The following is a 23,499-nucleotide window of genomic DNA, read 5'->3' on the forward strand; positions in this document are numbered from 1 at the left end:
CCAGTCACACACCACACTGATAAGTGAAACACATAATTAAAGCAATGTGGGTTTTGCTGGAGTTTGCTTTTTGCCCAGATGAGTCTGGAAGTGTCAAACATTGAAGCTCAGGCACATCTCTGTCCATATCCTGATGAGATTGTCCATGTGGTAGCTGAGCTGAGGGAAGATGTGAGAATGCCTGATGTGCTCTGATTTCTGCCTCTGTGCAGCCTGAGCTTTGGAATGGCCCTGGGCTGCTCTGGCCACCTGAAATCCTGTGCCCAGCTGGTCCTGCTGGACATGGAAGAAGAGCTGCAGTTGTAGGAGTTAAGTAGGAATGGCTAAACAAGATCAAGGATTGCAAAGAAGTTTAAAAAGTGACCTTTTGTACCTGCAGTTGTTAACTCTGGGTTTAATTTTTTTTTTTTAGTATGATTTAAAATGATGCTTGAGTTAATCTGACACAGAACTGTGCTACTATTCTTTATGATGTGCACATCGTGCCTTCTTCATATTAAACCATGTTTCTGTAGCAGCTGTATTTTAAAGTATTTTCTGGGTTTTTTTTTTTATGCTTCATATTTAAAGTTTTCTGCTATTCCCTGAACTCTCCTTGAAAGAAAAGACAACAAATACTTGTTTTACCCTTTTCCTTTGCAGAAAATGTAGAATCGTGGAATTGTTAAGGTTGGAAGGGACTCCATGAGGTCTCCTGGTTCAGCCTCTGCTCGAAGCAGAGTGTGGAATTCAGACAGGAAACGTCTGTTTGGGTCTTGAAAACCAGAAATTGCCTCCTGTAGGATTTTCAGTGACTTTTCCAGTACCAAAGTGAGGCAGCTGCTGCCCAGCCTGCACTTTGCCACGTTGTGCGTTTAAACCTTTCCCAGGCAGAGGTGATGTTTGCCTGTGCTGGAGGTGTCAGGGCGAGGCTGAGCTGGATCAGCCTGATCTCTGCCCCAGCAGATGTGTCCTGTCCTCCTGCAGCTCAGCACTTCTCAGGGGATGTTTGATTTGATCCTCTGCCACTCCTGGCTGCTCCTCTCCTCCCTGAACACAACAACATGGGAGACTGTGCTGGTGAGGGCTCTGAGCCCCTCAGTCTGCCCCTGAACCATCACATTTTGTTTATTATTTCATAGCTAATGCACTGCTGGGAGCTTTTCTTGGTGACCTTTGTCAACTTGAGCTCCAGATGAGCTTTGGCTTTGCTCAGACCATCACCTGAGCTTTGGGTAGTGTTTCTGCAGCCCTGGGTGCTGTTTGTCCTCTCCCTGCTGTGCTGGAGCTCCATCCCCAGGTGCCTCTTCAGCCCAGGTGTACACTGGCACAGGAGGAAGTGCCAGGACAACCTCCACCCCTTTTATTCTTGCTGCAGAATGTCTCTGTCCCTCACCAGGGCGCAGGTGACACTGCCAGAGGCGATCTGGAAGACATCAAGAGCGAGTACAGGACCCTGGGGACAGGGGTGAAGGACACAGGAGTGTAAAATGTCCTGTTAAACATTCTGCTGTCAGCATAACCATTCCTTTGTGTGGATAATAAAAGCTGTACACTGTAATAATTAGACAGGAATTCCTGCAGGCTGAGACAAACATGTATTTCCTTGGAAGAAGCAGAATATTTCAATTACTCTATGCATTATTCTGCTTTCTGTGGGCCTTGGTATGACTTCCACTGCAGTCTGCTATAGGGAATTCAGCCCCTGCACAAGCTGCAAAAAGTTAAGTTTGTTTTGTTTTGTTTTGTTTTTTTTCTTTGTATTTCTTAACATTTGTAGTTTGCCAATTTTTTTTCTTATTTTTATAAGGATGAGGGCAGAAGTGTGTTGTCTGCAAGCAGTTCCAGATCATTTGGACACTTAATGTGTGTTATTAACCAAGCACCCCTGTAATGGGCTTCAGAATGGACAGCTTATTCACAAAATGAGGGCACTTAACCTCCAAGGTCCGTTTTTCTCATTGTTCAGACAGAAAGAAAACAGTCTGACTCATACCTGAAGGCCTCATGTAATCAGAACAGGGGATCTAACCTTTTTTGAATTAAAAGCTGTTGTGTAGGTGTGTTACAGAAATATGATGGACTGCAGCACGGGGTTTGCACACTCCAACTATTGTGTGGCTGTTTAATTGCTATTTAAATTTTCCTGAGGGCTGAAACTATCCAGTGTCACACACGTGATATCCAACAGCTACAGCAGAAATGATGAAATGTTGGATTGTGAGTTGGTTGTTGCCCTTGTGTGAGATGCCCATGTTGCTGTGTGGATCTGGGCAGTTCTTGTTGCTGAAACTGTGCAGAATATTTAGGAAGAACTGGTGGTTGTGGCAGGGTTTAATTTTTTCTGTATTTCTCCACCTGTGCCTTGTTCTTACTGCAGGTCAGGCAAGGGGGTCTGGAGTCTCCAGGCTGCTGGTTCTGAGTTTACAGTAGGATCTCCCCTTAACCCTTCTTTAATTGAAGTTCAGGAAACCCAGGTGTGTCAGCCTCTGTTCAAATGTCAGCAGACATCCTGGCAGTCCTGGCCTGGCCTCGAGAGCCCCAGGATTGCAGATGGACTGTCAGGCATCCACTGCACAAGGCAGCACTGAATTATTTCCAATTCTCCAAGCCCTCTGTCTGTGCTTGAGGTGGCCTCTGCTGCTTCAAGGGCCACTGGAATTTTGGGCACAGTGGGACTCCAGGAGACTTTGCTGCAAAGCATCTTCCTGCTCACACAAAACCCCACCTGTGATTGTTGCACGGGTTTATTTCCTCTCAGATGGAGGGCTTTGAATATTGTTCTTCTACTGAGCTAAATGATGTGAAATGTTCAGAGAATGCCAGTCTTTCTAGAGCTTGGTAGAAATAAAAATAAATTCTTATGCTTCTTTGCAAAGTCAGCTGTTTAGAAGAAAAAAATAACTTGAGTCTTATAGAGATGAAATGTATTATTTTTTTAAAAAAGAATGGAATTACCTCAGCTGAATATGATTTTGAAGTTTTTGTCTTTCTTTAGAAGTGATGTTCATACTTGCCCATGTGATTTGGAAACTAGTGGAATTTGTGTATTTCATAAAATCCAGTCCCAGGAATTCATTTCCTGCATTGCAAAACTTGAGATGAAAATATGTTCAGTCTGAAGATATGCAGATTGTGCTGCCAGAGGGCTTCAGGATAGTGTTATAATTGAGTAGTTTATCACAGTAACTTTGAAGTTCTTGGATTGAAGGCAAAGGAGAGAATTGCCAAGTGTTTTCTGTTGGGAATTATGGTCATTTAAGGTTAAGAGGCTGGTGGCACTTCATACCCATTAAAGAAAATGAGCTGCACAGCAGAAATCCTGGAAAATGGTTAAAATAATAAAACAGATACTGGGTGTGTGAAGACTGGAAAGGGCAGCCAGAATCTGCTGTGTGGGTACATTGACACATGGGAGTGGACTTTTGTCCCTTTCCTGGTCCTGGTTTTAGCATGTTCCCAAAGCAAGAACTAAAGCACTCCTAAAGAGGGGAGGCTGTACTGAACAGCTTTTTGCCTCCAGCCCTGCAGGCAGCTTTCCTCAGAATCAAGAAGGTTTTTCCTCATGGGTTTAAGTTTCTGGAGTGCAGGATGTACCAGGTCAGGGGTGAAAAAATGCCTTGCTGTGCAAAATGCAGATTTCTTCCAGCTCAGGTGCTATGTGTTTGTGTTCCTGGTTCCCTGGGGATGGGGAGAACAAAGCACAGAGAAACTTCCAGGGGATGACTCAGCTGTGTCACTCAGGATAGTTTGGGCTGACCAAGTCCTTCAGCAGTGCAGTGGCACAGAAAAACCTCCTTTCTCAGGAGTGAGAGCTGCTTTAGTCACTTGGGGAACTGGGCTAATGAAAACCATCAGTAACTCCTTAGACCCAGGAATCTGGATTGATTCATTATCACTTGGATTTCAGCTCCCATGTTTTCAGTGTTGATTTGCCATTTAAAATAAACCCTTTGGAATGTGGTACAAATTCATCATAGCAAAGGATGTGTGATATCAGTTCAAAACAGGTGCTCTTAGGTTTCTTGGAAAATTACTGCTCTTCTGTTCTTCATTAACATTTGGAAGTTGCCTGAATTGTGTCCCAGGTGAGGTTTGTTTTGATGGGAATTCTAGATGGTGTGTTGGATCCTGACCTGTTTTTGGGAGGATCAAGAGAGGTTTTTATTAGTTCCTAAGCTTTGTTCTATGACACACACATTTTATGCATTTTCCTTCTTGGAAAATACCAAAAGTGAGGTGAAGAGAAATGCATCTTCCCTGTAGATTGTGGGGTGTTGGCTGAATCTAGATGGCCTTCAGGGTTCTGGGCTGATTTGTTTGTCCATACTGTGACACAATGTGTGGAACTTTGAACTGTGGTAACCACTTGGAAAACGTAACAGGAACAGAAACTAAACTTTGTGTTTGAGGTTCTGTGACTAGAAATGAATATTTACCTTACTTAGGAAGCAGCTGGACAGGAAAGAATCCTAGTGCTGTTTAACTGGAGTGGGAGCTGGTTTTTATTTTGAAGTGTATGGCAGTTAATTTTTCCTTAAATACAGTTTCCCTACTGCTCTTATTGAGATGAGCTTGTCTACTGCTCTTACTGAATTCTTTATTGTTGTAAATGGAGAAATGTCTGAGGACTGCAATCAAGTCTAGTGCTCCTTATTTTGTTTTCCATGGATTTTCATTTTGTATAATGTTGTCTTAGATTAGAGACAAGTAATATTAATTAGACAATAAATACTTTTCAAAATGCCGATCTAGGACTTTTTTTTGTCACTGAAATGCAAGATCAGCTACAACTATGAAATTATTTGGCATCAAGGACCTTCAGTTTTGTCGTTAGGAATGTCACTGTTTGCCAGGTGGGCACCTGAAAAGTCTTTGAAACAGAGGCAAGTTTCTTCTTGAGCCCTTATTGATAATAAATGGCTTTAACCAAATGCAACAGCTCTGTTCCTTCTAGAAAGAGAACTAAATTTTGGCAATTGTTTTTCTGACAAAAGGTAACAGAATTGGGCCTGAAGTCTGGTAGGTTTTCAGATCAGGAAAAAAATGTTGGGTGCTTGGTGGGGATTTTTTTGTTTGTTTGGGGTTTTTTTAAGCACAACTTAGATCAAACACAGGATTTGCAGTAAGAACATCAGAATGAGTCTGTTTGTGTGCCCAAGAACTTGTGCAGTGCTTCTGTATCAAAGGCTGCAACTCAAACCATTACAGAGTTGTAGAGAGAACTGCTTTGTGCTTTAGTAAGACTCTTCAATTTGGCTTCTGTGTGCCTGGAAAAGCCCCAACTGGGCAACCAGAGCTCTAACGTGAGCAGCTGATTAGAAGACCCCAAACCTATACTCTTGGAGTTGTTGAAGAATTGTGTTAGGGACTGTCCTGTTTGAGATTCACAATTATGATGAGGGCCCAAACTTTATTACTATCCAGATTATCTTGGATGTTGTAATAGAGAGAGGGTTCAGATGGCAGCAAGATAATCTCTGACTCCAATAGGGACTTGCTATAATCTGGTAGTGTTGCTTTGAATTTTTGCATCCTTGTATATAAAAGGATTTGAATGTTGTATAAGGTGTTTTATTTGTACTGAACGATTGAGCTGAAGATTGTGCAGGACTTCAGCATCTGATTGCTGTTATTATTGGCTCCTCTGTAAGAGCTGCCCTGCCCATTGTGGGGGTGGTGGGGTGTCAGAATCAATCCTGGTTTGTGCATCAGGGAGGAGAGGAGGCTCAGAGCTGTCCGGGATGAGGGGCTGTGTTTGCCAACACTGCAGAGCCCACGAGGCTGAAGCACAAAGTGGGAAGAGACAAGTGGATTTATTTCTCCAGTCATAAACCTTATCCAGTCCAAGGAAGAGGGTGGGGGCTGAGGACAGTGTCCGGATGTTTTGGAAGAGTTGAGTGGCTGAACAGAATAATTATCAACCCAAATTTCGCTTGTGGCAGAGGAACTCTGTGCACTCCTGGCATGCTCCTGGGAATGTTGGTGCTTTAAGACATTGAAAAGTCTGTCTTAAATTCACTTGATTGTCTTTAGAGAAGAATGTAAGATGAAGCAATTCAGAGGAATTATTGCAATGAAGCAGGATTTGCTCCAGTTGCTCCAAGCATCCCTGTTTGTAATAAGTGTGTACATTGTGTGACTCAGTCTTCAGCATCTACAAAATATGTGTTGAATTAAATTGTTATTAGAACATAGCAGGACATGTTTATGAGTAAAGCTCCCTTAATAGCTCATCTGAACTCACTTTCATGATGTCTTGTACCACTCTAGTCCAATTCATGTTTCTATTCTCACTGAAATAATTCCTTCCATGTCTTTTTTCTTAAAGCTACCACTGGAGCTGCGTTGTTCTTAGCATGCTTCATCCTACAAATTCTGTTAAAATAAATTAATATATTGACAAGGCAGACCTAATGTGAAGACCTTTTCCAAAGCTGGTATAGGTGTAATTTCTGATTTCTTTTTAATGGAGTGATAATCAACTTTGCCGCTGACACTCCAGAAGAGACCTGTATTCCTTAATGGAGTTTTCTTAGGTGTTTTTGATTGATTAGACCATCTTATTGGAATGTGGAATGACCAAGAGTAGTAGCTGGTCCTGTGGGAGAGATCAATGTGTTGAGTAGGATTCAATATCTCCTTGGCCTCACATATTACCCAAAATGCAGGAATTCTGCACAATTATGAATAGAATGTTATGTAGAATTATTTCATCTGGATATAGATATGTGCTGAAGTGAAATATAAATTAAACTTGCCTTCATGGTATTATTTTCCTCATATCTTAGACCCAGATGATTTCCAAGAAATCCGTTTGGTTCCAAGAGTCCTTTTGAACACTGATGTGTTTGAAAGCCAACCAAGATTACATGTTAAGGTTTTGCTCTTTGTAGTTGAAACCCACTAGTGAGCCCATAATCAGCTGCCAAACTTTATAAAGGAAACATAAAATATTATGTTGCCCACAAATACCAGCTGTAAACCACTAATGTCTGCATTAGTTCAGTAACTTCAGAGTCACAAAGTTTAATTGACTAATGGGGTAACCTGTGGCAATCTGCTGCTTTGCAGCAGCGTTAGACCTACTGTGAACAGGAGGAGGAAATTCTGTGTAGTTCATCACAGTTTTAGTCTGTTTTTCTTCAAATGGCAGATAAGCCTTGAGGCAGAGCACGCTGGAAAAGGCAAATGTTCAGAAGGTAAACACTGTTTTTTAAACCAGACAGAGGCTGCAGTTATGGTTTGAGCAAAGTGAACTTCGTGAGGAATGTTTCTCTAAAGGTTAGGGCATGGTGCAAGTAATTGGAATAACAGAAATGGAAACCTTTCACTTAGACACTACACTTTGGAAGTGATTAATAGGATGATTGATACTGTGTATACAGGATAGGCTGTGCCAATCTGCAGGAAGAGAGGAAAAAGCAATCTCAAGATACGTGTTGATCAAGGAATGTTACAGCCTTTCAGAGCTGAGAGCTGCAGATTTCCCCTGGGGGAGGATGTTGAGTGTTCCTGGGGCTGAAAGCAGAGAGGAATTGTGCTGATGCATGGGGGTGGTGTCTCAGACTGGGTGTGGTGCAGAGGTTGCTCTGTGGATGGCAGGAGTGGTGGCTCTGCATGGCCTGGCTGAAGCCAAGTAAAGCTGTGCTGGGACCACGTCTGACCAAGATACACAAGAACTGGGGCCACGGACACCGTGAGCTCCGTGTCCCTTGGCTGGCTCCTCTCTGCCTTGGGGGATTCCAACCAGCTTAATGCTGTGTTTTGCTAGAGCTTCTCTGAGATAAAGGGAAAGCTTGTGATGGAATGCCATGAAAAGCAGATGGGGAGCGACATGCAAGTCAAACATGAGCTATTTACGCGTTGCTTACTCCAGACGTAATTCTTTCCAGGGTTTCTTGCAATCAGCTCACTGGCACAACCCCTGAGTAGTTAATGATGCACCAGGGTAGAAGAACTGAACTGGGAACAGAAGAGGAAATTGAGCTGGAAAATCTGAAAGATGTAGGCAGTGATTCAGAGGTATTCTTGGGGAAAAGCATGAGTCAATTGACAGGGTAAAGACAAAAGAAAGAGAATGGCTGGTACAGGCAATGGGAGTGCCCTGTACAGGCTTTGTGGTTTCTTCTCTTCAGTGAACCTTTTAAAATACAGCTGACATAAGTCAAGTAGGGGTACAGGCTGTCTTATTCACACAGCTGAAATATAGGGACTTTTTTTCCCCCTTCATTTCCTTACCTTTATCTTTACTTCTGTGTTTTCCTCACAGGAGAATGTTTCTTGCATTATAGAAACGTCTCACGCTAAGATGCATGAAATAGCTCCTATAGCTTGTAAAATCTGTTTGTAATCCATTTTATGACTTAAGGATTTTATTAGTATTATTTTGATGCCTGTCAATAACCATTAGAAGTAGATTCCAATATTCTTAAACACTTATTTCTGTGCTCTAGTGCATCACATACTGCTTCAATCCAGTTGAGGTCTTGCTTATATGTTAGCCTCATCAAAAGATTGATTTCAAATGTTGGAAGAAGTTATGCCAAAAATATTATACATTTTGTGTCAACATGCCATATTTTTGATGGCATGAAGACCAGAAAGGAAGACCAGCTGTTTGTCTTGTCCCTGTTGGATAGCACTAGGTCAGGGAGAACAGTGTGGACAGGACTGAAAACCAAGAAATACCTAAGGCCAAATAACAGGACGTGCTCAACTGGCAGAACTTTAGGGGTTCTTGCTAAAGGCAGGTCTAGAGAGGAGAAAATGGCAAACCAGGTCCTATGGCACCAGTGAATATTTCATCTGGGTAGGAGCACACTGAGGAGTCTGAACTAAGTTGTCCTCTTTTCAGGCTCTGTGTGGCCAAATCTTCTCCAGCAGGTTGGACTCACTTGGGTTTAGAATAATAATTTTGGGGCCTTGTACTTTTATTTCAGCTCTTTTGTACTAACCGGGTCTTGGATTTACACAGCCCCTTACAGAGCTGTAGTCTGAGGGGGAAAGAAGCATATAGTGAGCACTGAGACTGGAACTAAAAATGGAAGAAACCTCATCTGTGAGAACAACATAGAGGAGGAGGCAAAATCAGGATCGATGACTTGCTTTTTGAGATTGTAATGCAAATGTTTGTTTGTACAGTTTGAGCAGCTGGTGGGTACTCCAGTGATGCAGATACTTCCTGCTAATGGAATTTTGGGTGTCACTTATAGTGTCTCAATGCTGCTTTCTTTTTCCTCTGCAGGGATCTAGAAAAAAATAACATCACAAGGATCACAAAGACGGACTTCACGGGGCTGAAGAATCTTCGTGTCTTGTGAGTATAACACAAAACTTGCCTGGTTATTATGAGACTATTTTATGGTGCTGCTACTTAGAATTTCCATAATTCCAGAGATCAAATTCTAGTAATTTTGTCATGCTATTCAGTTGTTGGGATTCTTTTACACCAGGCATCCTGAATTGTTTGTCATGTGAAACGGTAAATTTTAGTTCTACACTCAAGTGGCTGTAGTTTCAGAGCTGCTCAGTTGTTTCTTACTGGCTTTGAATAAGTCCTGTGCTAAAGATTTTGGTCTGCTTTACAATCCCTCATGCAGAAATCAATTATATTGAGACAATAGCAAATAGGATTTGCAGATTTTGGCCACTGTGAGGGTCAGTCCCATTAACAGCATTTTGCACAGTATTAAGTTGATCAAGAATAGCTGTGGAACTTGAACACAAGGAAACCTCTTGTGTTTCAGTCATAAATACAAAGATTTCAGGTGGTGCTGTATTGTGATCTCAGTATCTGTCAAGAGCTTTCCCATACCTGTAGATAGGCCTTGAACATCAGTCTGCAGACTTTGTCATTCCTGGTTTCCTGTCTCCTCTACATGAACCTCAAACAGCACCACTGAGTTAGTGATGAAAACTTTTCTTCTGAGTATCTTCTAAAACAAACCCTTAAAGCTGCAACTGTTGAACTGTTACAGTTCTTTAGTGATAATTCAAGAAATATTTAAGTCCTGCTAAGAAAAAGGTGAGTCTTTTCTCCTACTACCTCAGCACTTGTGAACAAGTTGTCATGTACTTAGGAAACACCTCAAATCTGTGGGAAGACTTTTTGTTCTCGTGGTGTTTCTCTCCTCTCTAGCAGAGGAGTTGTTTAGATTTCCTTGGCTCCCATCCCAACTGTCAATACCATTTTGGGAGTCTATTAAAATACATGTTCTATACTAGATTAATGCCAGTAGTTGTTTCAGTTTGGTTGGGTTTTCATGGTGTCAGACATTGCCTAATGCTGCTGCAGTCTTTTATGTCTTCAGGAATAACCAGAATGTACAACTGCCATCTTTACGTGGAGTTTTTGTCCTGTGTTCATTCCAGGTTTATGTAACTCATTTACTCAGACTTTGAATAGTGTGGTGTCTGCCACAGAAGTCATTGGAATAGAATATCCTTCAGATTTTCCCTAACTTTTCTTTGGTTTCTTTTACAGTCTCTTCATAATTCTGTTACTAAACCCCAATTTTTCCTTTTTTTCCTCCCTACCCTGTTTGTTGAGGGGCACAGTGAAAAGACAGAAGTCTGCAGCCCATCCCAGTGTTTCTAGAAAGGCAGCCTAGTCCTGTTTGCACACATCAGAATAAGGACTAGGAACGAGTGACCTGGAAACCTGTAGCCCTGCACAGCAGAAAATAATCCTCCAGTCTCAAGCAAACACCACACATTCAAAATACTCCTTAGTGCACCTTTTCCTTTCATCCCTTACAGCTTCATCCTTTTCCCTTATCCTCACACAACATTTCCTCCCTGTCCTTTGAGCAATGTGACTCTCGTTCATGTGCTTGAGTTTTGTAGTTTTATATTTTCATTTCTTGGTGTTATTTGTAGGATATTCTCTTGCTGTCTGTGCCCTCAGCTCCTCTCCAGTCAAACAGCTCTGAGTATCCTCAGAGGACTGAGGGCACAGGAGTGGCTGTTGAACAGGCCAGAGTAGTGTTTTTCCCTGTCTCCACAGAGTCCAGACTGTTCAGAGGTGTTTACACAGGATGTTCAGGGTGTTTAGTCCCTGCATGAGTGCTCTCACAGAGGCAGGAATGGGTGTGTGCTGGAGGGAGGGGAAAGGTCACCTCAGATGAGATTGCTGGAATCTCTTACGTGCCTTCCACTTCACCTGTCAGGAGCATTTCTGCTGTGGCAAAAATTTCGGCATTTCTGGATGTCGGTCATCCCCTGCACACTGGAAATCAGAGATCCAGCAGTCTCCTTTGCTTGTATCCTGTCCCAGTGCTGGTGTCAGGTGGAGAGAAAAGCAGGATCAGCCCCAGTGGGAAGCTGGACCTGTCCCAAGTGTTTTTGCACCCTGTTGTACAGGGGGGCTGTGGGGAGTTGTGTCCCACAGCTGCTGTTCCCAAGGGCTGGAACCCCTTTGGAGCACTGAGAGAGGGTTTGCTCCAGAGCAAGCCAGAAATCAGCACAGAACGGAGTCTGGACAAAAAAAAAAAATACATTGTCACTGTGTGTGTGCCTGTTGTGGGCTGCAGAAATCAATTATCTCAGTTATGGCACACAGATATCCCAGAAAGGTTAGAAATGTCCCAGGGGTGTAACTGCCAGCCTCCAGACCAGCACCTTTCTGAGCAAAATTTGGTTACAAGTGTTTGGGAACAAAAATATTTACCAAATGCAGAAGTCAGGAGGAAAATTTGGAGCCAATTTCCTGTTAGTGCCCAAGAGAAACAGTTGGGATGGGCTCCTCTGCCCTGATTATTTTAATGATCTCCAGTTAAAACTGGTGTTGATACTCAGGTGAAAAGCATTTTGATAATGTTTGAAGAGAAGTGGCGATGCTTTTATATTTTGTTAAAATTAACTGGTATTTCTGGAATTTGCAGGCACTTGGAAGAAAATCAGATCAGTGTGATAGAACGTGGAGCTTTCCAGGATCTGAAACAACTTGAGCGACTGTGAGTATCTGTATTTACACCTGTGGAAAAGCTACAGATTTTTCTACCACACTGTTAATGGTCATCCATAATATATAATGATAATAAAATTGACTTTAAAAGAGAGAGAGAGATGAGTACCTGCCTAAATTAAAGTATGCTCTTAAACACAGCTGAATTTGTATTACATGATAGCTAATACTTGAAATAAAATGTAGAGTGGCTGCCAAGAAAATAGAACTGGCAGTGAAAGCAGAGTCTCAATAACATTATCAAAAGGACATTATCTGGGCAAGTCTTAGAATTGGTATGTGGGGGAAGGATTTTTCTTTTTAAGAATAATTTCATATTAGTGTATATTTTTGTATTTTATATATGTCTATGCAGATGGAAATTGCAATTTTCTCCTTTGAGAACCACAGTATTTCTAAAAGTGCCTTTATATTTAGTTTTCTGATTGGGTTCATTTCCTCTGAAGGAGGATAATGGCAGAGATAGCAGTGGATTCCAGGGTACCATGGAAGGCTTAGTGGAGGATGGATTGTAGATTTCCTCTGCTTTTAATACTAATTAAGTTAATTTCTTCTCTTTTTTGGAGAAGGTGACTATAAGATATCTCTTAATCTGGAATCAGTTTTCAGGAAACTTCTGGCCCTGCAGGAGTATAAATTTAAATATTAAAAAGGACAGAGTTAATTCTTCATCCAGTTGCTGCTCTTAGCCGAGTGTGCTCCTTATTATCATCATTAATTCTGTCTGCTTATGGTGGGAGCAGAACAAAATCTCTGTAAAGCTGAAATACCTTGGAGAATTATTCTTTCTTAGAGGTAGGTGACCAGAACAATATCACAAGCTGGTTTGGAATGCAGGCTCTTTATGCTTGATTGGTAACTGTTATCTGCAAGGCATTTCTTGTAGGACTTGTTATTTTCCCATTGATGTTTTCTAAAGCAGCTTTCAAGAGTTAAGTGCCCACTAGCAATTATTTAAGAGAAGGCTGGAGTGTTGAGCTAATGCTGTACTAAAGCTGTTTCAGATGATCTCAGGATTAGATTTGCATTTGAGTTGTTTAATGAGTGCACTGAACATTTAAAATTAATTTACCCAGTACTTTTGTCATGAATCAGAAAGCTCCATCTATGGCAATAAGGGTGATGAGTTTTGAATTCTGATTATAACAGATTTTCACCTATATTCAATTAGAAAGCACTTTCAGGTGCAGAGTTCTGCCTTAGCTGATTTATTTCAGAAAAAAAAAAAAAAACCCAACAGCCTATCTTAACTTTTTAAAATTAAACATAGCCTGACATTGTAGAATAGTTTTTTCATGTTAATTATCATCTTGAAGAGTCAGTATCCTAACTACCCAGTCCTAGTTTTCAGCTCATTTTATATACATGTGTAAATATATAAAAATCTTTCTCTTACCTATATTTAGATAAAGATTAATGTAATTTTCTCATGTCTATATTTAGATAAAGGTTCACGTAGTTAAATTTTGAAAGTTTTGAAAAACATCCAGTAGAAGTGCTGGCCATTGGTAGCCAGAAACAAAACTCAAGTGTCATCTGTGTGTTGTGTTTCTGCAGAGCTTGCTCTGCCAGCAACTGAAAACAATATATATTGTGAAAGCAGAAGGCAGGAAATCTGATACCTTTAATAGTGTCTCTTAAAGTCTGTGATGTTTGAAAGTCTCAACTTTTTTTTCCTTCCCTGTACGAACTCTTAACTTGGCCTGTTAACCATACTGCATCTCTGCTTCTCTTTTAGGATTGCCTGTCATTAAAATATTTCCTAAATTAATGTAGTATGAAAGGGAGGTCTGGAAACTCGCAACTTTTTTGGTATTTTAGCTTAAATCATTTTTAGGGCAAAACTATAAATCTGGCTTCTTAGCTATGAGTCAGTAGGCTTTGGAGAAGGGGCTGTGGAAAGTTTGGCGTAACTTACAAAGGCTAAATGGCAACATTTTAGGTAATATTAAAGCTATTTTATTAAGTATTGTCAAACATTGCAAAATGTTAATGAAGAAAGTATGTTGGTTGCATTTAAAAAAAAAACTGGCTTTTTTCCATTTAATTTCTTTCAAATAACAAATAAAAATCACTTACATTGCTTCGATTTTTGGAATAATGTTCTTTTTTGATCTATTGAAGTGGATGCAAAAGTAATCATTAACTTAGTTTTAAACAAAGCAGCTGCGCTGGGTCAAACTTTAAAGAACAGGAGTAATTTCTATTCCTGGCAAAATACCACATATAAAGGTTTTCATTCAAAGTAACAGTGGAAGTATGTTCCACTCCTCTGTTCATGGTAAGCATTCAAAGGGCTTCAGCTCAGGTGAATATTGGAGCTCATTTTATTTTCACTTGTCTAGACATTGAAGCACTTGCATCGTTATTATCTGCACAAATTAGCAAATTTTTGTTTGATGTGTGTCCTGTAAAAGTAAATTTTAAATAAAATGTTTTTAGAGCTGATACCCACTGCTGCCAAATATGCCATGGGGGTGGCCCTCCAGTTATCTGGATTTACTCTGATATATATATATATTTTTAATTGTGGGACATTAGGGCTTAAAATGCAAATAAAGGAGGATATTGTCAGAATTGAATATTGGTTCAATAAAATTTGGCCATATCAGTTGAAGAAAGAACAAGATAACCCTGCGGGGTGTCTTAAAGTGACAGCACAAAGCTGAGAAATGAAGCACTGTGAAAGTGGAAGGTAGAAGCCACTTCTTTTTTTTTGGCATGTTTGCACTCAGCACTTGGAAAGTGCAGGAATCTCATTGTCTCATAGGAAAATTCAGTTCAGTGTGAGTTCTGCTGAATCCCAAGATCCAGAATCCTGAGAAAGACCAGTGGTGCTCACCACAGTGGAAAAGCCCAAACGTTTCCAGTGCTTTTATTGCAACAAGGTTTATTCTGTAGCTTTATTCCAGAACATAAAGATGAGTGGTGAGGTAGCTGACCCCTAGTTTGGATTTTAGCATTTCAGTTTTACGCCTTGCTATTAATGCCATGCGGGATTTTCAGATAAATGATGATGAAATTTCACACGCCGAGAGGATCGAGAGGCAAACTGGTGGTGGCCTGAAAGATGAACTGACATTTCTCCCAGAGCCAGATGTATGTCACACATTTGTGTGAAAAACGAGGCAGGATATAAGACACCAGCAGATCCTGACTTTTCCACGGCCAACTGCCAGAAATTGTCACGTAGCTCCGTAATCTTCAAAAGAATGGACTTTGGCTGATGGCTGCTTCTTTCTACTCAAATTAGTGTCTTTAGCAGGCATAAAAGATCTCAACATCTGAAAACACTAAAACTTTGTTTTTGTTGTTTAGGGGAGGGGGGAAAAATGTATAAGCGTGGCCAAATCAAATCTCCTAAAAGTTGGGAAAAATAATTAGCTGTAAGGAAACAGCAAAAAGCTAGAATCCAGATTTTAACCCTGGTATGGTTTTGGTTTGGGGTGTGTGAAGACAGAGGTCAAAATGGGAATTACGTTTGATTTTTAACTGCAGTGATGCTACTGTGCATTGAGTCTCAGTAAGCAGCTTCCCAAATGCTCGATTGAGGTATTGAAGTGTATTTATCTGGCACAGTGCACTGTAAAATTGCTGTTAGTGACCAGAGCTGCTAAGAAAAAGAATAAATTGTTATGCGGTGCTTCACAATCTGGATTTCATAAATGACCATTGAAGAGGCTTTAAATAAATCATGTAATACAAAAAGCATCTTCCACAATTACTGTGCTGAATGGGGAGATTGGTAGGTGCTTCAGAGTGGCTGGGAAAGTAATGAAAGCCTTGGGCAGCTCTTCACTGCTGTAAACAAAAGCCAATCCCTGGCACACGGAGCAGCCAGTGGTGTTTACACAGGGTTTGCAGTTGGGCTGTTCCTGCTGGAGCTGCAGGCACTGCACATTTCAGAGGCCACATGGATCTGTGAGGATGTCACACAGTTCAATGGAACCTGACAGGAAAAAAAGCCTTGTTGATTCCAGTGCCCATTTTCCTGTGGCGTGGTGGGTAACACATCCCGTTGGAAATCCATGCTCATAAAATGCTTATCTGGAAATGCAGGAGAGCAAAGACACCCTAAAATGGATTTAGAGCTGTGACTGGGTGTTTAATCAGTTTTATCAGTTGCATGTTTCCCTCTTGCTGCTCCAGCTACCACAGGTGAGTTGGTTTAGTAGCAGGTTTGCTGCCAGACTGCCCAGGGAGCTGGAGGTGTCTCTGCACATTGGACTGATGGATTGCTCTACTTTCACACCAAAGACAGCAGCATCCCCCTGGCTCCTGAGGAGTTGGGTGTGGGATATGTGAAAACTTGAGCTGCACTTTGCTCCTGGGGAGAATTACCGCTGCAGCACCTGCAGGGATAAAGTCCTGAGGAGGCTAATCCCAGGTCACAGTCTGGATTTCAGTGGTGCCAACTTTTGTAAATGGAGGAAAACAGTTTCTATCAAACACCACTTGTAAACTGAACCACTCTTTATGGGAGCTGGCAAAGAATAAACAAAACTGAAATTCAGATTGTGACACTTGGAGGTGTGTTCTGGTCTCCGGGTTAGAAGGACAGATTAGTGCTTCTTGTGCTGCCTGCAGCTGTGAGCTAAAGAACACGAAGCTCCTTGTTGCATTGGCTGATGCCTGCAAATTTAAGTAATATTTATTGATATTGGTTGATATTTAATTAATATTGTTCATAACTTTTTTTCCCCACGTCCTCTGAGAAATTATTCCAGTCATTAAAAAAAAAGAAGTCCTGTAACCAATATGTGACAAAGCAGTCTCTCTCACCTTGCATTTTCAAGCAAAATTAGCATTGCTTTTCAAATGAGTCTGTGTGACTGTTTACGTTGTGAGAAGTCCAACGTGATGAGCCAGAATGTTTTGGGTGGGAGTATCTGACAGGGTGTTATTGGTTTTATTCCTGGATGCTGATGGGACAGTCATGGAGAATGGAGCACTTGGTGCTGCAGAATGTCTTGAGTATTCAAGTTGCTTTCCATTTGTTTTTACTCTCAAGTGGGGGGTTTGTTCAGGGCTTCCCTTTCATACAACATCTCTGAATTTACATGGAAAATACATGAATTTATTTGGAGGGACTAATTGTTTTAACTTGCATGGGTAGAGTCTGACTACTTTGTCTAAGAATCGTGCTGGTTTGGAGTGTGGGTCTGCAGTTTCTAGGGGCTGTAATGCAGATTTTGCTGCTTAAAGGATGGGCCATGTTATCATCACTCCTTCATCTGCTGTTTTCTGACCCTGAATAGCAATAGAGCAGCAGCAACACTCTCATGTAGCAGCTTTCCATGTTCACAAGTTCCTTCCTCATATTATTGCCCAGAGTTGCAGGGTTTGATCCTGCTGGGTCAGGACCGGGAGGCTGGAGGGAGGCTGGATCTCCTCTCCATTGTACCCTGGAGGGATGTTCTCTTTCCCTTCCTGCAGAGTGCACAAATCAGACCCATCAAAGGCATCCCCACCCAGGGCTGTGAAATACAACCCCCCATCCAGCTGGGAAAGGCAGGAGGGAAGCTGGCAGAGGTGTGGAGGAGGGTGATCCATCCTTCCCTGTGTGCAGCTGCAAACTGGCCCTGCTGGGAAGGGGATGTGCAGCTGCCTGGGCTTGAAGTCACTCCCAGGAGTGGAGATTTGCTGATTTTCACCTGTTGCAAGAAACTGTACTGCCTCTCTTTTCAGAATCTAATTCTGTCCCTGCTGAGCTAGCTGAGCATCTTTAGAGTGTCAGGGCTATGCTGTCCTTTCCAGGGAGAGGGCTGAGGTGCTTTGGCAAGCCCTGCTGTTTCATCATGCCTGGAGCAGAGGTGTTTCATGGACTTCCAGCTGCCTTTCACCCCTGCAGGAGCTTGGGCTGCATATCTGACTTTAAAGGAGACCTGTCAAGTCACCAGTAAAAAATTCCTGTTTCTTATAAGACTTGCTTAACAAAACCTAGGCAAAATCAGTAGCTTCTCTGAGGAATGTGGATTATAACCAGAAGATAAAATTATAGTAAATACATATTTTATAATGCCATAAATACAAGTGTTATTCATGAGCTATGATGGGAGCTGCTCTGCAAGATGCAAAAGGTGGCTTGATATTTTACCTTTAGAATCACACAGGACAAAACCAGTGATGAGGACAGAGTAGCTCTTGGGGATCTATATGGGGGAATGTGTGTGTCTACAAATGAAAGGATAAAATAGTAAAATGGCTATTGACAGATTGAATGGGAGCAGTGCATTTCAGTCAGGCACTGGAGAGGAATGCAGGAACCACATTGTATCAGTCTCACCTTGGCTCAAGCTGACAGCTCACCTTCGTTAATTCTTGGAAGGAAGAAAGGAGCTCGTTAATTGTGTATTGCTTTTGGTTGAGCATTTTGTGCTGCTCTTGGCTCAGGCAGCCAAAGGAAATGTTCCCAGGATGTGGCTCATGCCTCACTTATCTGTCAATACTGTGCACTGGCTGCTCTGGAAGATTTCACTGAGATGTATTTTTCTTACACTATTTAAGTGCCAGTAATTTAGGGAAATGTCAGTGCTTTGTGTAAGTGATGTATCAGATATGGTCAGGAATGATTATTGGTTTTTTTTTTATTTAAAGGAGCTTTCTCATTGCTGTTCCCACACTCCAGCGATACAATCACCATGAAACTGGGAGAGGAGGGGGATTTGCAGCTTTCAGTACAAAAAGTCATTTTTTCTGCAAGGGGATGTTGCAGGATGTCTAGTACATACATTTCCATATAGAGTCAAGAGTCTCACAGCAGTTGAGGATGGGAGAAAATACTCCAGTAAGGCCTAGTTCATATACCCAGTTCACATGGTGAATAAAGTATTCTGTCATTTCTACTAATCTTTCAGAAAAAATGTTCTCTTATTTTGGCTTTAGTACAATGGTAGTGACTGGGAATGATAAATCATTTTCCATATTTACCGTAAGCAGTAAGTGCACATCCCAAAATGAAGACAGTCTTAAAGCTTCACACTTTTATAGTCCAAAAAATGTGAATTTCTCTTTAAATTTTGTTGATTTCATATCTGTAGCCACCAGTTTTATCAGGAATTATTCCTAGCAACTCATTGAATTTTCTTCAAAAGATCTACCACAGGGCTGAGCTAACTAGAATCTTGAAACTAGAGAATTCATGTTATTTTTTTAGAATAGCCAAATAAAAAATGGATTATTTTTTTTTTTTTACTAAAACTCTAATAATATGGATTCTGTTCATGGTTAAAACTGAATACTGTGCAATATAAATGTGCCCCATAATAACCAAGTGGTCTATATTCACACAGAGACACCTCTGTAATGTCCATACCTCAGTATCTCAAGATTAATTAGTGTTTACCTTCTCCTGCCAACAGGGGCTTGCAGGTAGAACTTGTTTATTTTTTGGGAGACACAGTGGTTCAAGTGTAAGTATAGATCACTGGTGGAGTAAGACTGTGGTGAAACAAACAAACAAAAAAAGCTTGAAATGACTTCTAGAAGCAAAACCTGGGTCATTCTCAGATGCCCCCAGTCTGTGTTTGTCACCGTCCTGTTCAGTGTCTTAATAAAGCTGTCTGTGGTTCTGATCTAGGTATTTCAGTAGTTTAAACCACATTGTGAAAAGGTCAGTTGGTTTTTAGAAGCATCTCTGGGAACATGACTTATAGAAGAGTAAGCAAAAGCTGAATCAGGAAAAAAAAATATATCTGGGACTTTTTTTGGAGGGAGACTTTGTCATTCTGTGGGTGCTGGGTATGGAACAAGAGCAGTGCTCAGCTGTGCCATGAGCTCTGATCAGGGTGTTACCTCAAATGAGAGGCACCTGTGCCTTGGATCTTGATGTTGGTTTTTTTTCCTTTACATTAAAGTGCACAAGTTTAGTTTTTATTGAAATTAATCAAGCATTACTGCAGGCATTGAAATACGTGCCTTTGCTGCACAGGTGAGCTGGTGTAGTGTGAATACAGGTCGTGTGCTTGAGAATATTTTGTATTTCTTAAGATCCATTTAGAAAAACCTAAAAATTGCCTTTTCCTTTTCCTATGTCCCTATTGGAATTAAGGCAAACTGTCAATTCGCCAAAAAAATCTGCATTTGATGCAGGTGGAGTTTCAGGACTGAGAAAGCAGGTGCAGATGAGTTGAGGAAATCAGTTCCCCAGTCAGCCTGGCAAAACTTGCTCCCTGTGTCAGCTGTAGGTGTGATAATGTGTGTTCCTGCACCCCAAACACTCCTGTTGGGATTGTTCTTGATGTAAGGGGCACAAACATTCTGAAATGGTAAAAGTTTCATCCTTCTGCTGTTGATGAGTACCTTGTAAGGAGTAGGGCTTGTCCTTGCAGTCTGGTGCTGAAATGGAAAGAACAGGCAGAAAAGGAGCCACAGAACCTTGATGAGCTGATGCGTTGTGATACCTGCTGCTTTGGGTTTCTGCTGGACCATCTTTATTTAGCAAAAAAAAAAAAAAAAAAATCAACCTCCCCCCAAAACCAACCAACAAAAAATTAAGCCTGTGTTAGTTATAAATGCATTCAAAGATGAATCCCTCCCACTCTTCCTCATCTGTGAGTTTTGTCCAGTAACCCAATTTCCATGTTTATTTTAATGGGACTCTTGTTGAAATAAATTTTAAAATGGTACAGTACCTGTCACTTCCTTACCCTTTGGGGACTATTCAGTGAATGAAATGGTTTTAAGAAGCCACTTCTCCTTTGAAAGTGTGCAGAGGTGATATTTTCTAACAGGGTATGTGCAGTTGGAAAAATGATAATTTCCAATTACTGTGTTTATGTCCTGTGGACTCTAAGAGGGCACTGATACCATCACATTTCATGGCTTGCTCTGTCTGTAGCCCATAATTAGAGAGTTATACATTTCCCAGCCATTGCTGGACAGCCAAGCTCTTGGTTATGGCTGGTCCAAGAGCAAACCTTTTATTTCTTTTGCAAACAGTATTAAAAAAAAAATAAAATTAATAATTGGTTCTTCTTTTCTTAGGGAAGCCATTAGCAGCTCTGTCAATAGGCCAGCACAGGAGGAGTCCAAACACAGGAAAAGTGCAGGGGAGGCTGAGGGCAGGAGCAAGGAGCAGGATGCAATGCTTCAGTGAGAGGGTTTGGTTTGCATTAGTACCTCTGACCAGGGCCACAAAACAACGAGGTTTATTTTAACAACATGAAAATAAACGGACCTGATTTCATCAAAAACGTTTTTTTAGTAGGTCACTGACCCACAAGAACTCGTGGAAAAACAAATTTGGGTCTCATTTATGCAGACAAGAGGTCCTCTAACCACAGGATTCTTGAGCTTCCGAAAGCAGTGGTTACAAAGCAAGTGGAATAAGGACACTGCCACTGCAGCCATAACTCAGTGGGAGTAGCTGATCAGCACTGGATGTTACAGCAGAGCTTTTAAACATTATTCTTTTCTGTGGCTTGTTTGTTTGATTTTAGCAAGTTTTTTTTTTTTTTAAATACTTGATGAAGATTTATGAGGATATTTGTTTAAGCAAAACACTTAAGGATTTAGCAGTCATTTCTCCCAGATCTGTAGGAAATGCTTAAGTGTCTGTGTTACTGTTGGGTAAGAACTGCTGCATCAGTGGTCTGGAATTATTTGGGTGAACTTTATTTAGCTTAAATAATTGCATCAAAAGGGTTTTGCTTCTTTGAGCTTCCTCATGTTAGAAGGATTATGCTGCTTGCCGTCCCAGAAATACCATAAGTGTTGGCTGAATTTTGTGCTGTTGAGCACAGCAATCCTTAAATAATCCTGCTCCTGAGTGAAACCGTGATGACTCAAAGCACTTAACCTCCTTTTGTTCTTGGAGAACACATGAATACATCTTGAAGTCTCTCTGTCATGGATCAGATCAGTGCAGTCTTGACTTTGCTTTTCCTGTGGCACAGCTCCATTTCAGCTGTGTCTGTTCAACTGGAGCTCCCCTCAAGCTGCACTTTCCTTCCACATGGAGCAGAGCAAACCAATCTGTAACATGAAGTTATTAAGTTACCTTCATGTTAGTGTTCTGTTCTCAGTTCCTCAGAGATAATAATCTCTTCTCTGGATCTTTCTGCTTGTCTCAAGGTGTTCTAGTATGAGGATCCCCAAAACATGAGAGGACATTGCAAGTACGTTTTCATACTTGTATTTGGTAACTCTGAGTGGAATAGATACCCTGTGGTATATCAGGAAAGCAGAAGAGAAATGGGAACTGCTGGGTACTGAAACACTTCAGAAGAGCTGATCCCTGCATGTGAGAACCTTCTGGGAAAGGGGAGTGGATCAAAGGAATTATGACAGAAATTGGGCGCTTTCAGCTTTTAGACAAGGTGGATTTTGTAGCTGGTTTACCCTTGTGGCTTCCTCAGGAGATGATGTCCTTTGGCTGAGCTGTGACAGGTAATTCCCACTGCTGACAGAGGAGTTGAGAGCTGTTTCTGTTTGATCTGTTTGAATAGGGCAATACCTTGTTGGTATTGGCTCTTTGGTTGTTACATTGGACTCAAGTGTGCAGTGTGGTGCTCTTTGTGCCACTTCATCATTTCCTTGTAGTTATTCCATTGGCTTGGGAGGATGAACCCTTTTTTTAAGCATCCAGTTTGATTTCAGCAGGAAATTTCAGCAGGATGATCCTGCAGGTCTTCCTTTTTTCCTGGTTCTGCTTGGCACAGATCCCTGGGAGAAGGAGCACCACAGTTCCCCAAGCATTCCTTACTATATATGGATGGTGTGGGGAGCAGGGCTGGTGTTGCCTTATTCAAACAGGAACAGGGTTCTGTTTCTTCTGCTAAAAATTACTGTAATAGTTGTACTTATAAGTTTTCCTGCTAATTTTTCACAGAAATTTCTGACTTCTGGAAATAATACTAATATAAAGTTTTAAGGCTTGTCAACACAGGCATCATGGCTTGGAGATGTGAACACTAAAATTTATTTTTTCCCTTCTTCATAGGCTTTCAGCTCTGGCCTGGAAAGATTACTCAGTGGTGAAAAAAAATGGTTTAGTCATGTCTATGTTACTGTCTTTACAAAAAATGATGAAATATTAAAAGTTATGGACATTTAGGGGTACTCTAGTAGATTGTGTTCCTTGGGTTATGTTCCTGTTCTCTTCATGATAGTCAGTGGAGTAAGGAAAAAGTAAACCTGCTTTTATCATTCTGTGTGGGTGTTTTGAAGTTAGAAAGTTTAAGTTCCTAATTTTTTCAGATTTGAAAGAGGAGGACTTTCTAAAAGCTTTTCAGAAACTGAGAAGCAGCTTCAGCAGAGACCATCTCTGCTTGAGGGTTTGTGGCTCAAGCTTTTTTGGCTTCTTCGAATGATGGTTCAAAGAAATGGTTAATTTTTGTACGTTAAATCTTCTGCAAACAGGTGTAATCTACTATACTCAGTGTGTAACTCAGGAGTTAAAGTAAACTTGCTGCTGTGTTAAACTGGCCATACACCTCTGCTTGTCTCTTCTGCATTTAAAAGATTTTCTTGCTGGTGCTGTTGTCATTAATAAACACTGACACTTAGGAGTCTCTATTCTCATCTTCAGTTAGGTTGGTACTAAGGTTTCT

At 41.1% G+C, this 23,499-nt stretch overlaps 1 protein-coding gene across 2 annotated transcripts in view; it reads left to right on the plus strand.

The window, feature by feature from the left end:
* Positions 1-23,499, plus strand: part of SLIT3 (slit guidance ligand 3) — a 473,506-nt gene that overhangs the window by 11,286 nt on the left and 438,721 nt on the right. For both annotated transcript variants that reach the window (XM_083871948.1, XM_083871949.1), the window contains exons 2-3: positions 9,227-9,298; positions 11,865-11,936. In XM_083871948.1, coding sequence (XP_083728074.1) covers positions 9,227-9,298; positions 11,865-11,936 — 144 coding nt within the window. The remainder of the gene's footprint in view (positions 1-9,226; positions 9,299-11,864; positions 11,937-23,499) is intronic.

The sequence above is a fragment of the Zosterops lateralis genome (assembly GCF_965231275.1).
Source record: "Zosterops lateralis genome assembly, chromosome: 14".
Lineage (NCBI taxonomy): Eukaryota > Metazoa > Chordata > Aves > Passeriformes > Zosteropidae > Zosterops > Zosterops lateralis.